Raw genomic sequence first — 14038 nt, forward strand, 5'->3', positions numbered from 1 at the left:
CGAATTAGACGCTGGGGTCCGCGCAGAACACATCAACCGGGTCAAATGATTGTGGACCGGGAGCTGCAGCTAAAAAAAACAACTGGAATGGGAAGTGAGAGCTGAAGCGGCGGATATAGCAGGCAGCATCTCCCCCTTTAACGCAGCCGTATTCCAACAGATGAAACGATTTGCCGCGGAAAAGCAGGCGCGCCAGAGCTCTGCGTCTGATCCACTGCAGCACCGGCAGGCTGAGAGTGTGTGTGAGAGAAAGAGAGAGAGGAGGGAGAGTGAGCCAGGACGAGTGTTTGCTGAGAGAGAGAGAGAGAGAGAGAGAGAGAGAGAGAGAGATCTGAGTGGTTGGGAGGGGGCTCTGGGCAAAATCTCCTCAAAGATTTTCTAATGAGTTACACGCTGCGCTTAACTTAAACAGCACATCCATTCCACAAGAGTCCCACACATCCACATTTTGTCACATTTTCTTCTTTGCATTTGGCTTCTTACTCCCACCACTTGCTGCAGCTGGTGTACACTGTAGGCTGTGCTAGTGTGCACCCATAATCAATTTCGGATCAATGCAACAGTTCCAGGAGGCTAAACTGTGACGTTACCTCGGTTAAAGGTCCACTTAAACATATATTAAACACACAAGGGGGTCAGGTTTGTTTTCTCCAAATGAGCATGAATTTGGTCATTTCCAAGCCTAAGTAGGAGGCGGTGATTTGGTGAAGATCAATAACAAGAGTATTTTCTGATATTGATTAATATAATGAGTTGGCAACCATGTGGTCAATGACTTACACTGATGTACAAATCAATTATGTAATGCATAAATCTGTTCCACTGTTGTCCTTTCGAACATGCTCACAATGATATTCACTTACCACGCTAATATAAGCTAATTAGCACTAAACACAAAGTGCAGATAAGGCTGATGAAAATGTTAATTTTGCAGATATTTGGCATGGTCATGGATGTATTAAGAGTTACCGTTCAGCCCAAAGACGTTGCATTGCATTGATGTCACAGACTTCTAAATTTAGGCTTAGAGGAAAGTTTTATAAACATGAACCTTCATGGATCAAAATAATCATAAAGAAGGGACATAATTGAGTACAACAGTTTCACAGACGTCTCTTTCACTATTGTGGTCTACAGGAAAAATGCTTTCTGATTGCAGGGGGATTTTTTCTTTGCAAAACTGCCAGTGGCCACTGTGCAAGATTTGCATCAAGGCTGTGCTACGCCAACATATACAGTTATTATTATACATCCATGGTATTTGGTCATAGACTAAAATATTGGACACATTTTAATTTTGAGCTGATGAAGTCTCGTAAGTGCCATTTTATACACAGAAATCACCTTTTTTTTTTACATTGACCACGGAGCAAGTTGTCTAATTTGCAATAATGGCCCACTTGCTGTACATTAACCCGTTTATTATGTAAGTAAATCAATAATTTGACACAAAATATTGATTTAAAAAGTATTCTGTTGATTGAAAAATTAGTTGATTGCTTTATCTAAATGAGTAGTGGTCTTTTAGATTCTCTGGTGCGTCCACAGCAATGTAAAGTCTGTAGCCTTTTCATTTTAGACAGATGTATAGAGTGACTGCAGCACCTGATTGAGGTTTCCGGTCCCGTTCTTGTCAGTCTGTTGACATCATCTTTTCAATGAATCTTTATCCCTGCCATAGCCCACACCGTGTTGCCTTTAGTGTTTACTTCTTCAATTATGTCGTCAAACTCCTCCTGTCGTTTGAACCTCTCTTGCGTCTTTGCTCTGTTTACTTGTTTTCTTTGTATTTTCTTTTAAGGGGACAGTTCAGACTGATGGAGTAACTGAAAGTCATTTTTTTATTTTTTATTTTTTAGCCCCAGCTAATGTTATAAAATTGACTGGACATCTTTCTGCGGATTGATATGATTGGAGATCAGTGGTTCTCAACCTGGTCAAGGAGCCCTAAATTGGTGCCCATTATCTAGTATCCACATCTAATTTATTAAGATTTCACATCAGGGATTTTGGTTGTGTTTTATGATTAAAGTCAGAATTCTGTAGAGGACATGAGACCTGTGATCTGAATAGTCACTCTTATGAGTTTTATTCACATAGGTCTCTCTACTGAAGTGAATGAAATACTAAAAATAAAGTATTTCCATTTTTTGAGGACCCGCTGGAACTCCTTTAAGGAGCCCTTCTTGAGAACCACTGCTCCAGTTCATAGATATAGAACGCAACATATTTTATATCTATGCTGCAGGTGATCACAACTGCATCCATATCAACAGTGTTTATTCATAGCAATGGCGTGTTAGTAGCAGTCTGCTTTTTCAGAAATAAACTGCAGAACACCATAATTGACCAATCAGAATTGAGTATTTAACAAAGCTGTGTTATAATCAGAAATTAAAATTCATCCTGAGGGGGACATGAATGTGTGTGCCCAATTGAATGGCAAAGCATTCAGAAGATGTTGCAACATTTCACCAAAAGCACAAATGTAAACCTCATGTTGGCGCTAAAAGTAAAGTCAAGAGCTCGCCAAATTCAGGATGATTTATCCTCTGGGAATGATGAATGCGTGTACACAATTTAACAGCAATCTTATTGTGTTATTGGTGCTAAAAACAACGACTCCAGTCTCAGAAGCTGCACGATCAACTGTTGTCATTTAAATGCTGCTGAAACAACGGTTACATGTAACTTTTAGCCTGGTTTTAACCTGGGTACCAAGATGCTGTTTGACCTGCAAATCAATAACTGCATGCTAAGTGGCCTAGCACACACAAGCAGGGAGCAACTCCGCTCCGTAACCACCTCTGCTAATTCATAGACCATTTCATCTCTACCTCCTCCACGGCCGAGTCTATAAAATGCTACAGAAGCTGCTTTGAGAAATCAGCAAAAAGTGTGGCAGGCAGAATCAATCATAGCTGATTTTATTTGCTTTCATTTCACAAGTGGAAACAGTGACGTAGTTAGTGTAGATAAGAAACTGGACTCCCTGGACACCTGCTTGAACCCTCAGTTCACATCCAGTACAGTCCCAATCTGTAACTCTGACACACAAAGACATGTGACCATGCAATCACACCTTCTGACACAAAAACAAGTCCACACAAAGAGTCAGGCACAATGGCCTCTAAGCCTTTATAGTTAAAACTGAATGATCATTCAGCCCTTTTCTAAAATGATGTTTTCGAAACACATCTGCAAAGATTATGTGATATCCATGAGTCCTTTGAGGGATGTTGCATCTTGAGGTTAACAGCTTAATGTCTTCGAACTTTGCCAACAATACATTTTTTGCCATTTTCAACACGGTCTCTTTAGATTATCGACTTCACTTTAATTTCATTTTATGCTCATGTTTTTGTGGTTCCAGTGTAAGCGCTCTAATTGCAATGTAATGTTAGTGTTAAAGTTCCCTTTTGAAAATTACTTATTGCAGCAATTGAGGAGAAGACCATTATTTCTCCAGTCTAAATTAAAAACCCTCTGTAGTTAGGCAATGGAATATGACTATTATATAACTCTGGTTCATTACCCAAATCTCATTATCTGGATATCTCCATGTAGCAGAGAGCTATTCAGATCCAGCTGCTAACAAGCCCTCACAGGCTGAGGTGAGTGTAGTGATCATCTGCTGGCATTTGCCTTTCACTTCCACCTCCTCATCCTCGCTGACACCCCGTGACCCATCCAACGCACAATCAATTATTCAGCCGTGAACTTTATATGCTTTTTGTGCTCCATAATCCTACAGCCAACACATTCAAGACAGAGCAGCACCGGGCAGTGCAGTGTTAACAACCCCCGTGGTGGCAACTGCCACATTCGGAGGAGACATTAACTGTGGCGCAGCCTGGGAAAGATGCAATGGAGACATGAGTGCTGTAACATGTTGCTGAGCTGCTTTAATGAGGGCCTTGTCCTGTATGTTTGTGTGTCTGCAGTTTGCACACTGGGCATCCTTCAGGATAATGGCCTGTTTTTCTACTGGCAGATGCATTACTGGGGAAAATACTGTTTTGAATGTTCCCTTTATAACACAATCACAAAATTACATTGTCCTCCACCTGCAGAGCAAGTTATTCCGAGAGCAATCCAAGTCATTGTTAAAATGCTCTGACAAAATATATTTTGTGAAATCAAGGTTTCAATTGCCAAGACGCTGACACTTTGTAGACGTAAGATTTTTTCCACAATGCTGACGATAAAAGTCAGATCCAGTTCCTTTGTGCAGAAATCAGACTTTGGTCAACAAGTTTTTTATAATCCATTCTTTGGATTTGTTGTACCAGATGGGCAAGATGAAAACTCAGGCTGTATTTACACATTACAGGGCCACTATTATCAGAATGACATCAATTTTTATAGGAGCATAACTGTTGGCCAGCACACAATAAAAATACAGTTCATCATGCAGTAAAAAGCCTTAACTTCAATACAGTATCATCATTACATAATTTGTCCAGCAGCAGCAGCAGCAGCAGCACACTACCCAGTTTCCAATACTCTGCAGCACCTCAGTTATTAGAGTAATATATCATGCCTGAGTATCTAGGAGGAGGGGATTTAAGAATAATAAGTTCATTGTTCAACTGTAAAAAAATAAATTAAAAAAATCCCTTCCACTGAGTATAGCTGTACTGTAACATTTGTTAAGCAATAGTATATTGTTATAAATATACCTATGGATAAAAAACCTTCTGCTGCTTTGCTATCAAGATGTTTGACTGCATTCATCAGCTTTAAAATCCATCCAATAATGTGGCCCCCATTCACATTTACATCAGGTGAAAAGTGTGAATCATTTTTGCATTCTAAGCATAACGTATGGGGGCATCTCCCATTCTCACAGCACCTTCTTATTAACATTTCACCTGGATGCAAGTTTTATAACAGATGCCTCACGTATTCTGTTGGTGGTTGGGCACTTTGCCAGAAATTACTGCTAATTTTCCAGATGCATTACACACATCAACAGTAGGGGCAGTGTTGTACTAGTTTGCATGCCATGCTTGATATAAAGGGCTTACATATCATATACGATGGCCATGCTGTTAAATTATGTGCCGTGATCTCAAAATTAACTATAAAGTAACCTCTTGGAGTGTTGCCATGTTTGTTATTTACATCTTGTAAATCTGGTAGTTCTGTCAGATCTGACTTGTCGGGAGTGCCCTCTAGTGGAATCCTCCAGTAACACACAGTGTTGCACATGCAAGTATGTGAACGTGTGGTAAAACAAATCAATCAAAAATCCAAATCAGAATTACTTTATTTATCCCAGAGGGGAAATTCCGTCCGAAATTCAGTCTCTTAGCTCTGGAAGAATTAAACAGGAAGTGTATACCAATTATTTGTATACAAACATTGACAATGCAAGCTCATGCCGGTTGCAAATAAACACAGACCGCCAATAAGAAAACTGCGATCGCGAGGAAAACTGACTGGCTAAAAATACTTCTTTCTCACAGGACTTTTTCTTTATTTTATTGTTTAAATGCTGTATCGGTATTATAACAACTTGTCACTTGGGAATAGGCCAGTATAAAAAATGTATATGTAAATGTAGAAAATAATAATGTAATGTTTATGGATAAAAAAGAAGACTTTTATTAGTACCTATTTTGGTTTTGGGAGCCCACCGCACAACACGTTCAAAATGGACTACAACTCTAATGATGGTAACAGTATTTTTTCTTATTTTTAGGGATGCGCGATATATCATTAAGTACACTCGCCAGCTCAGTCATGCTCTGTTCTTGCTCCTTCCGTCTAAAAAAAACAACTGGCATGTATCAAAAGTAACAACTTCTTTTCTGGCACCACATTGTTGCTGTATCACTTATATGTACTGAATATTGGTCGTAATGTTTCTATTGGTCTTGATGTCTGGGGATGTGTGGTCTGTGTGTTTGCCAGAGTGCTATTGTGCACAAGCATTTCATTGTGTTTTCAACGCACAACTATAAAGCTGAACTGAACCATCATTTATTGAACCAATGGGAAATAAATACTATTATGTAGCATTGATAATGAAGTAATAGCTGATAAATAGAGCCAATGCCACAAAGTCATACTGCTTTCATTGACTTATTGTGGAGAACGAATGAGCCTGGTCACAAACTTTCTCATTCAGCACTGCTTAGTTCGTCAGAGTTTGCGTGCTGGTTTGCTTCGCCACAGGCAGTGCTCGGTTTTTGGCTCGATTGTTTTCAACATGGCAGCCAGGTCACAAACTTTCTCATTTTATAGCTAAACAGCACACTATAATACGCTTCTGAAAACACTGTAGGCAAGAAATATGCAATGCAGTTACACGAGTGGTCAGTCAACTCGCCATGTTGTATTGACCATTTGATGAGACAGAACTTTTCTTTGTTTTTGTTTTTGTTTTGTGTTAACAGAAGCGATTTAAGTTAGATTTGGTTCAGACAGACCTACGGAATATTAAATCATCCATCTTTGCTACATATTAGCTTTTCTTACCCTCTGGTGTGCATTAACTACAGGTTACAAAGGTTTGGGGTTTTTTTAAAGACAACATGCCCAATTGCAATTTGCATCCATGTCTGTCCAGACTCATAGGTAGCCATGATATTAGACAATGCTTCCAATATGGATATTGCTGCAAAAAAGCTACAAATAAAATGTGGATACTTCAAACACATCCTCAGTCGGCCAGATCAGAAGAACTATACATTCCCCACAGTTTCAAGGTGAGATTAGTGACACCACTTCAGTATCAGACCAGATGACTCCCCTTCTGTTCCCGAGTTAGGGTGTTGATTACCGGCCAGAAAAGTGTTTCTGCAGATTATTGTGATGTCACAGTGAAGCTGACCTTTGACCTTTTGGATATAAAATCTCATCCCTTCATCATTTCATCCTGTTAGACATTTGTATGAAATTGTGCCATAATTAGCACATAAATTATTGAGTTATAGCCGAAAACTAATTTTGTTTTGAAGTCCAAAATCTACAGTCGAGGTCAAAATTATTAGCCACCTGGAATGATGGAACATTTTCCTCAAATACTTCCCAAATATTTGCAGCATTGATAAAACTTGATATTATCAAACATTCACCAGTGCTTTTAGTAGCTTTTGGTACATTTTGGAATATAAAATAATATTTTAGGCTTGATTTATATCAACTATAGTGAAAAATGGGGTGGTCAAAAATATTAGCCCCCTTGATGAAATGGTCATTAAAATGTGAGTTACTGCTTTCAAAACACACCTAATTAACCAATCAGCTTTCAAACAACACCTGTGCAGTCAATTGGCTAATTAAGAACACCTGAACATTCAATCAGCATAAAAGGAGTGCAAGGAGCATGGCACTTGAACACATCATTGAGGGGGAATTGCTTCAGCCACCATGCCTAATGCTGGGCTTACACCAAACGATTTTCCCAGTCCCAGACTAAAAACTGAAAGTCTTTAGTAAATCTAGGAGTCTTACCGGAGTCACAGCGCGCTCCCGTCATCCCGATCGTTAAGTGTAAGGTAGTAATCTGCGCTGTTTGATATCAGTCTTTTCCTAGTCTTGGGTTTGCGATCATATCAAACGTGTTTGATATGATCGCAAGTCGCAGTGACGGAACACAATCAACAACCAATAGATGAGCAGACCGGCCAGTAAAACCACTTCGACAGGAAAAAGTTACATCACAATAATGTTAGTAAGCTCAATCCTAAATACAAATATAGAGATGTAATATATTTACGGCCACAAGCGGGATTTTGGGGGCGCTGTTTCATAGTAAAGAGAATAGTAAGCAGACCCAGTTAAAATGTATAAATAAATGTATACATAAATAAGTAATAAATAATTGATGATTAATGTGTGATCAACTAAATGAAAGTTGATAGAGCTGATAAGTATAATTATTCTTATTAAACAAATAAATTAAATATAATTAAATACGACATAAATGTACATCATGAATTAATTTCTAAATTTTCCTTTCCTTTATTCTTCCTTTTCTATTCTTCTTGTCTATTTTTACTGTAAAATAGTCAACTTTTCATGTCAGAAAAACAGAAACCCTTTTTCAGCTTTGTGAGGGGCATTTTGTGGCGTCTTCTTTTCTTTTTCTTTTTCCAACACAAACCACTGCACACACAAATATTGCATGGTAGGTAAAAAAATGCTAAAGAAAATCTAGTTGTAGTCTTGTAAATAGTGACCCTGCAAGATTCACAGTCTTTGTAGAATCTCAGTCTGAGACTAGGCTGGGACTAAAAACTCTAAACACTTGTCTTTAGATGTGAGCAGGTGTGAGCTGATAGTCTTGCAGGAATCTTTCCAAATCTTTTCAAAGTCTTCTGGTGTATAGGTAGCATAAGACAAAAGAACTTAGCCTTGACCTCAGAAAAAAAATAGTGAAGGCCCACGGTAAGGGGCAAGGCTATACTACCATTTCAAAACGCTTCACTGTCCCGAGAACTACCGTACGTTGCATCATTGCAAAGTACAAGAACACAAACTCTGTGACAAACCAACCTGGGCGTGGACGTAAGAGAAAGATATCAAGATCTCTTGAGAGGAAACTAGTCAGAGATGTCAGGAAGAACCCCCGGACAACTGTGAAGACGATTGTTGCAGACCTGGCCTCTTCTGGAGTTAATGTGTCAAGGAGCACAGTTAAGAGGGCTCTCCATCATGGTGGGCTTCAGGGCCATCGTCCAAGAAGAACCCCTTTACTGAAAAAACGGCACATCCAAGCCAGACTGAGGTTTGCCCGTGAACATTTGAAAGGTAAAGAAGAGTTTTGGAAGTCTGTGCTTTGGTCTGATGAGACTAAACTGGAACTGTTTGGGCACATGGATGTTGCTTATGTTTGGCGAAGAAAGGGAGAGGCCCTCCACCCTAAGAACACAGTTCCCACAGTTAAACATGGTGGTGGGAGCATCATGCTGTGGGGCTGTTTTGCAGCCTCAGGCACAAGGAGCCTTGTTCGGGTGCATGGCATCATGAAAAAAGAAAATTATGTTGACATTTTGAGGGATAATATGCAGAAATCTGCAGTCTATCCTTAGGTCGTCGCTGGGTCTTCCAACAAGACAATGACCCAAAACACACCTCAAAATTGGTCCAACAGTTTCTTAAAGATACCAAAACCAAGGTCCTGGAGTGGCCTGCACAGAGCCCAGACCTCAATCCTATTGAGAATCTGTGGCGGGTTCTCAAAGTGAATGTCCATGCTCGGAAACCACGCAATTTGGACCAGCTGGAACAATTTGCAATGGAAGAATGGGCCAAAATCCCTCAGGAGACCTGTGCCAACCTAGTAAAGAACTATTGTAAGAGGTTGTTGTCAGTTGTGGCTCAGAAAGGGTACACTATTGACTATTAATGGCCACGGGGCTAATAATTTTGAACGCCACATTTTTGCCTTTTTTGTTTCAACTCATTGTATCAATAAAAAATCCTTATCAAACTAACTTAACATTTTCTCTGAAGTGTATTGTTTTCCAAAATAACAAACACATGTGGTTAATGGTCATTTCCATGGAGAAATCAAGAGTTTTGTTCAATTTCATGAGGGGGGCTAATAATTTTGACCTTGACTGTATTACATTCATGAGAATGGGACGGACAGACAACCCAAAAAAACAATGCCTTCAGCATGGGATACTAACAACATTAATCATCAGCTATCACCATCAAATATTTAAAATAAGAAGAAAAAAAATAGAAATTCGATGTCTTGCATCTTCCTATTTTCAACATACCCCATGAAAAGAAGAGTACTAGTGCTGTCTGTGTTAACAAAGTCTGATATATCTAATTCCTCTGTGCCATAGAGCTCCATAGTTGTCAAAAAAACACTATTAAAAACACATCAATGAGCCTTTATGTGCTTTGATGACGACGAACACGGGCACTGTGGTTTATTTTGAGTCAATCCCACAGACACTGTCCTGCTGCTGTAAATACTCCCTAGTGCAACTAAATGTGTAATAATCCACCAACAAATGCAGTTTTATTCCTGTTTAGTAACATTTGCTACACAGGTTTTTATCAAATTACTCTATTGAAAATGAAATGTTGTTAGGCACACAAAAGGTACAGCCAACAAGGTGCCGGATAACAATTATCTGACAAAAACAGACCTGCACACTTTTATCCCATTGGCGCTTCTTTTTTCTTTTTTTTTTTGTTTACATGAACATAATGTTTTGACCACAAATGAGAAATGTATTAATGCATTGTTAACAGTGCATTAGTCCATCTCCCATTTGTGGTCAAAACAAAAACCAATTTGTTTTGGAAAGAAAGAAAATAATACCACCCTTGTGATTTAATGCCTTTTAGTGCTTCTACATTAAAATATAATGCAGCGTGTGTACAGAGTACATATGTATACAGTGTATATACATACTGCGTGCATATTTGTACATATAGTATATATGCAGAGTTTGAACAGAAACTGGGTTAGCTTGTTATATTGCCGCTTCGTTTGTGGCTTTGTTTGTTGCTTTGTTTGTATTGACTGTGTACCTTTGCTGTTGTTTTGTTATACTGCACTTGGAGAAAACACAGAAACTAGAGATGCAATCCAACTGCATATATGCGCGCGCGCACACACACATACACACACACACACACACACACAAAGGGTAGAGCAGACACAGACAGGAGCAGGGTATTAACCTTTCTCCCGCTGAGGAGGCAGTAAGTGGGTGGTGATGGCACATGGAGTGGAGAGAGAGAGAGAGCAGAGCCAGAAGGAGGTCAGTATTGAGACAGTAGATGGAAATTTCTATTTAAGGAAACAGTGTTCTCTGCTGCTTTGTTAATTATGTGTTTGTCAAGTCTGTCCGTGACATTTGGAAAGTTTTTATCAGCAACTTCTGGGATTACTTGCATGAAACTATATATCGAGTTCAGTGTGTGCAAACTGTGTGTGCATGAGCAGTCTGCGTATGAGGGAGCAGGTGTGTTTGGCTTATGAAAGGCTAGCACAGGCCTCTGCCTAATTCATTAGACTGTTGTGAGCCTTCCAAGGATTGTAGAAAGTGTATGATTCAATATCTGGCCAATTCCTAATGTGGTGACATAACTGTGCAAGAGGATGAGCCATCCTGCAACACTAACGCATGTATTCATCATCCTTGCCAGGGAGCAGATAATGGCTGCACTAGTAGATGTTTTGACCCTTTATTTTTCTAGGGAACGCTGGCTAAGCACATTAGTTCATTTTCAGATATGACCTGCAGCAAAATCGAAACTGTTTTACAGTCACAGCAACAGAACCACAGGTCGAATGGCACTGCATGTAGGACTGGGTTGAGTGAGCAGAATATTCCACACCTGATTATATTTATACATGTACTGTGACAAACCCACAGCTAACCCTTTCCTTTTTAAAAATTCCTCTTACACTTCGTGCAAAGCAGGAGCATAGCAAAAACGATTAGCAACAAACTTTGAATTAAATTTAACTGAAGACATAAGGGGGTTACTGTGGATGAGTTGAGTTGAAAGTGCTACCTCACTAATCATGCTCGTGAGCAAATTAAATAGTCTCTGCTCAATACTCAGGTGTAGAAAAATTATGTTCCTTGTGTTAATGGGCAGGTAAGGAACTGGGGGAAATTATATCAACCATGGAAGATTTATGTGTCCTAATATTAGATATGAAAACTAATTTCTTTAAACGAGTTTACAACTTCAACAACTGTGTTTCTCACTGCAAGGGAAAAAAAGATATTTAATTGAACACGTTGTTCTTGGAAGAAGTTTCCTTTCCCCTGTGAAATCACATTTTCCCAGTCGGATTTGAAACTCAGCTTGCAGAAAACCATTCGTCTGTGGCTACCAATTTAGGTTGTACTGCCCTCTTGTGGCCACTGTACACATTGCATTTTAGCACAGGAATACAAAGCCTTGTGAAGCAGAATTTAAGTATAGACCATCTTAAGATGGTCTCTTCACTACTTCCTAACCGCCAACTTCCAGCGCCCACGCTGGGACCACATCCATATTTAAACTCCAATTAAGTTTTGTGACTGTATCTTGCACATTGTTGATTCTCTTGCCGTTAACAAATCTGTCCACAGACAGACAGAGAGTCAGCTGGCGTAGTACTTAAATCAATTTTTGTGCTAGTTTCCACCACAGTAGCTGTCTCTAGGACCACATTTTGTCATGATGTTAAACACACACAGATTAACAAGGTGAAAACAGTCCCAGTGCTGCTGTCATGGCTGCTAACTAAAATATCAAAGATCTGTTTGGGTAAAGTTAAGTTCAGATACATTGTCATTAGTTATAGAAACAGGCAGCTTTAATGGTCTCCCTGAAGAAGAAAAAAATACTGTTTCTTGTGAGATACTCCATGTTTTATTATTTATAATTATGTTGTAAAAAAGGATGAGAACTGTGTTTGTTGGCTATGGAAAAAAAGACAATACTCTTTGTTTTGCTGGGCGATATTGCTAAAATCTTCCATCCCATTATAGGTCATTTCATACCCTGACACCAACATCCATCACAATATAGTAGATTTTCTGGTAATTCAATAAATAAATACCTTTGTATGAAACAGCCACACGGTAAAGCCTTTGTGTATACTCCTCTGTTAATTATATACTTGACAAATTAAGCATACTCAATATTTTCTTATCTTATCTTTCTTATCTTTTTAGAGAGTTATCTGAGAATCTGAGGTATTTGTTTGTTATTACCAATTTCGGCAATGTAATTGTGTGTCACTAGATCTAGCTATATGACTTAATCATGGACTTAATCAATTTAAAGCCAATAATTTACCAGAGTGCAAAGTGCAATGAAGTTAAGTACACACACAAGTTTGTGTGTGTGTGTGTGTGTGTGTCGTCTCTCAGCAGTTTGTTTTCTCTTTATTTGGCATAGTTATATAATGTTTGCGAAAACCCTTCTGTTTTTTAAGCATCACATGACTCTATGTGACTTTATTATGTAAACAAACACAATATGTGATATTCCATGATAAATTGGCATAACCTTGATAACTTCTGCTGACACTGATCAGTTGATGTAATTATCACAGCAGGTCTTTATAGCAACTGCATGTCTTTCATGTCATGTTGCAAAATAATAAACATATATTTTTTTCTGCATTAAAACAACCAAAAAACATATATTTTGTTGAGTTTTATACCTAAATTATTCCAAATGTTTCAAACAATTTTCAAACCCCAATAAATCTGTTGTGTGTGGTTGTCTGCTAGAAGCTGTCATAAATTGACTATTTATCTTTCTCTTCCTTTTTTACTGTTTTACATCCAGTACTTTTACTGGATGAAGGATTTCAATTATTAGACGTTTAGATCTTCAGATATCAGAAAAACAGGTTAAGCAAACAGCCACCAGCAAATATATCAAACAGAGTTGGAGCTGATATTGAACATTAAAGTGCTTCATTTTGGGGTGTTTACCCTCTTTTTAATCACTGGGCACGTTTGTGTTCCTCGGCGGATGATTAGTTTCACTAAACACCTCCTGAACCAGGAGAAACTAGGAGAAACTGACTGCAATTACAGCAGTGGTGGTGAAGACATCAACTCCCATAATCCAAACAAGCAGGAGAAAATGACGTATTGTGCATAAAACTATGGCAGTACAGTAGGATTTGGTTAGCATGGACATGATAATAAGAATGAAAGATTCCTACCTGTGTAGTTTCTGTCATCTTTGGCCGGCAAACAGAAAAAGAAGGAAAAAGAACAGTTAAAAAATACTATTCATGAGGAAACACTAAACAGTTAACAACAAGAAATACATCATTCTGCTCAAGCATTTAACGGAAAGTAATCCTTTTGTTTTTCAATCAAACTATTCACCTTGATAATGTATAATTTGTGAATATTTGGTGCAGTAAAGCTCAAAATCATTATTTCCTCCACTAGATGGCAGTGACACAACACTGTAGTTGTCCTAAGAAATGCAGTGTTGGTTGGATGCTGAGCAGTAATTTCCTGGCAGGAGTTCCCTGACTGTGGTAGATATTATGTAATCCTATCATATTTTACAGACGTTTGTTTAT

At 38.6% G+C, this 14038-nt stretch overlaps 1 protein-coding gene across 3 annotated transcripts in view; it reads right to left on the reverse strand.

The window, feature by feature from the left end:
• gabbr1a (gamma-aminobutyric acid (GABA) B receptor, 1a) overlaps positions 1-14038 on the reverse strand; it is an 88503-nt gene that overhangs the window by 56797 nt on the left and 17668 nt on the right. For all 3 annotated transcript variants that reach the window (XM_059338878.1, XM_059338879.1, XM_059338880.1), the window contains one exon: positions 13667-13684. In XM_059338878.1, coding sequence (XP_059194861.1) covers positions 13667-13684 — 18 coding nt within the window. The remainder of the gene's footprint in view (positions 1-13666; positions 13685-14038) is intronic.

Source organism: Centropristis striata, chromosome 8 (genome assembly GCF_030273125.1).
Source record: "Centropristis striata isolate RG_2023a ecotype Rhode Island chromosome 8, C.striata_1.0, whole genome shotgun sequence".
NCBI classification, from domain to species: Eukaryota; Metazoa; Chordata; class Actinopteri; order Perciformes; family Serranidae; genus Centropristis; species Centropristis striata.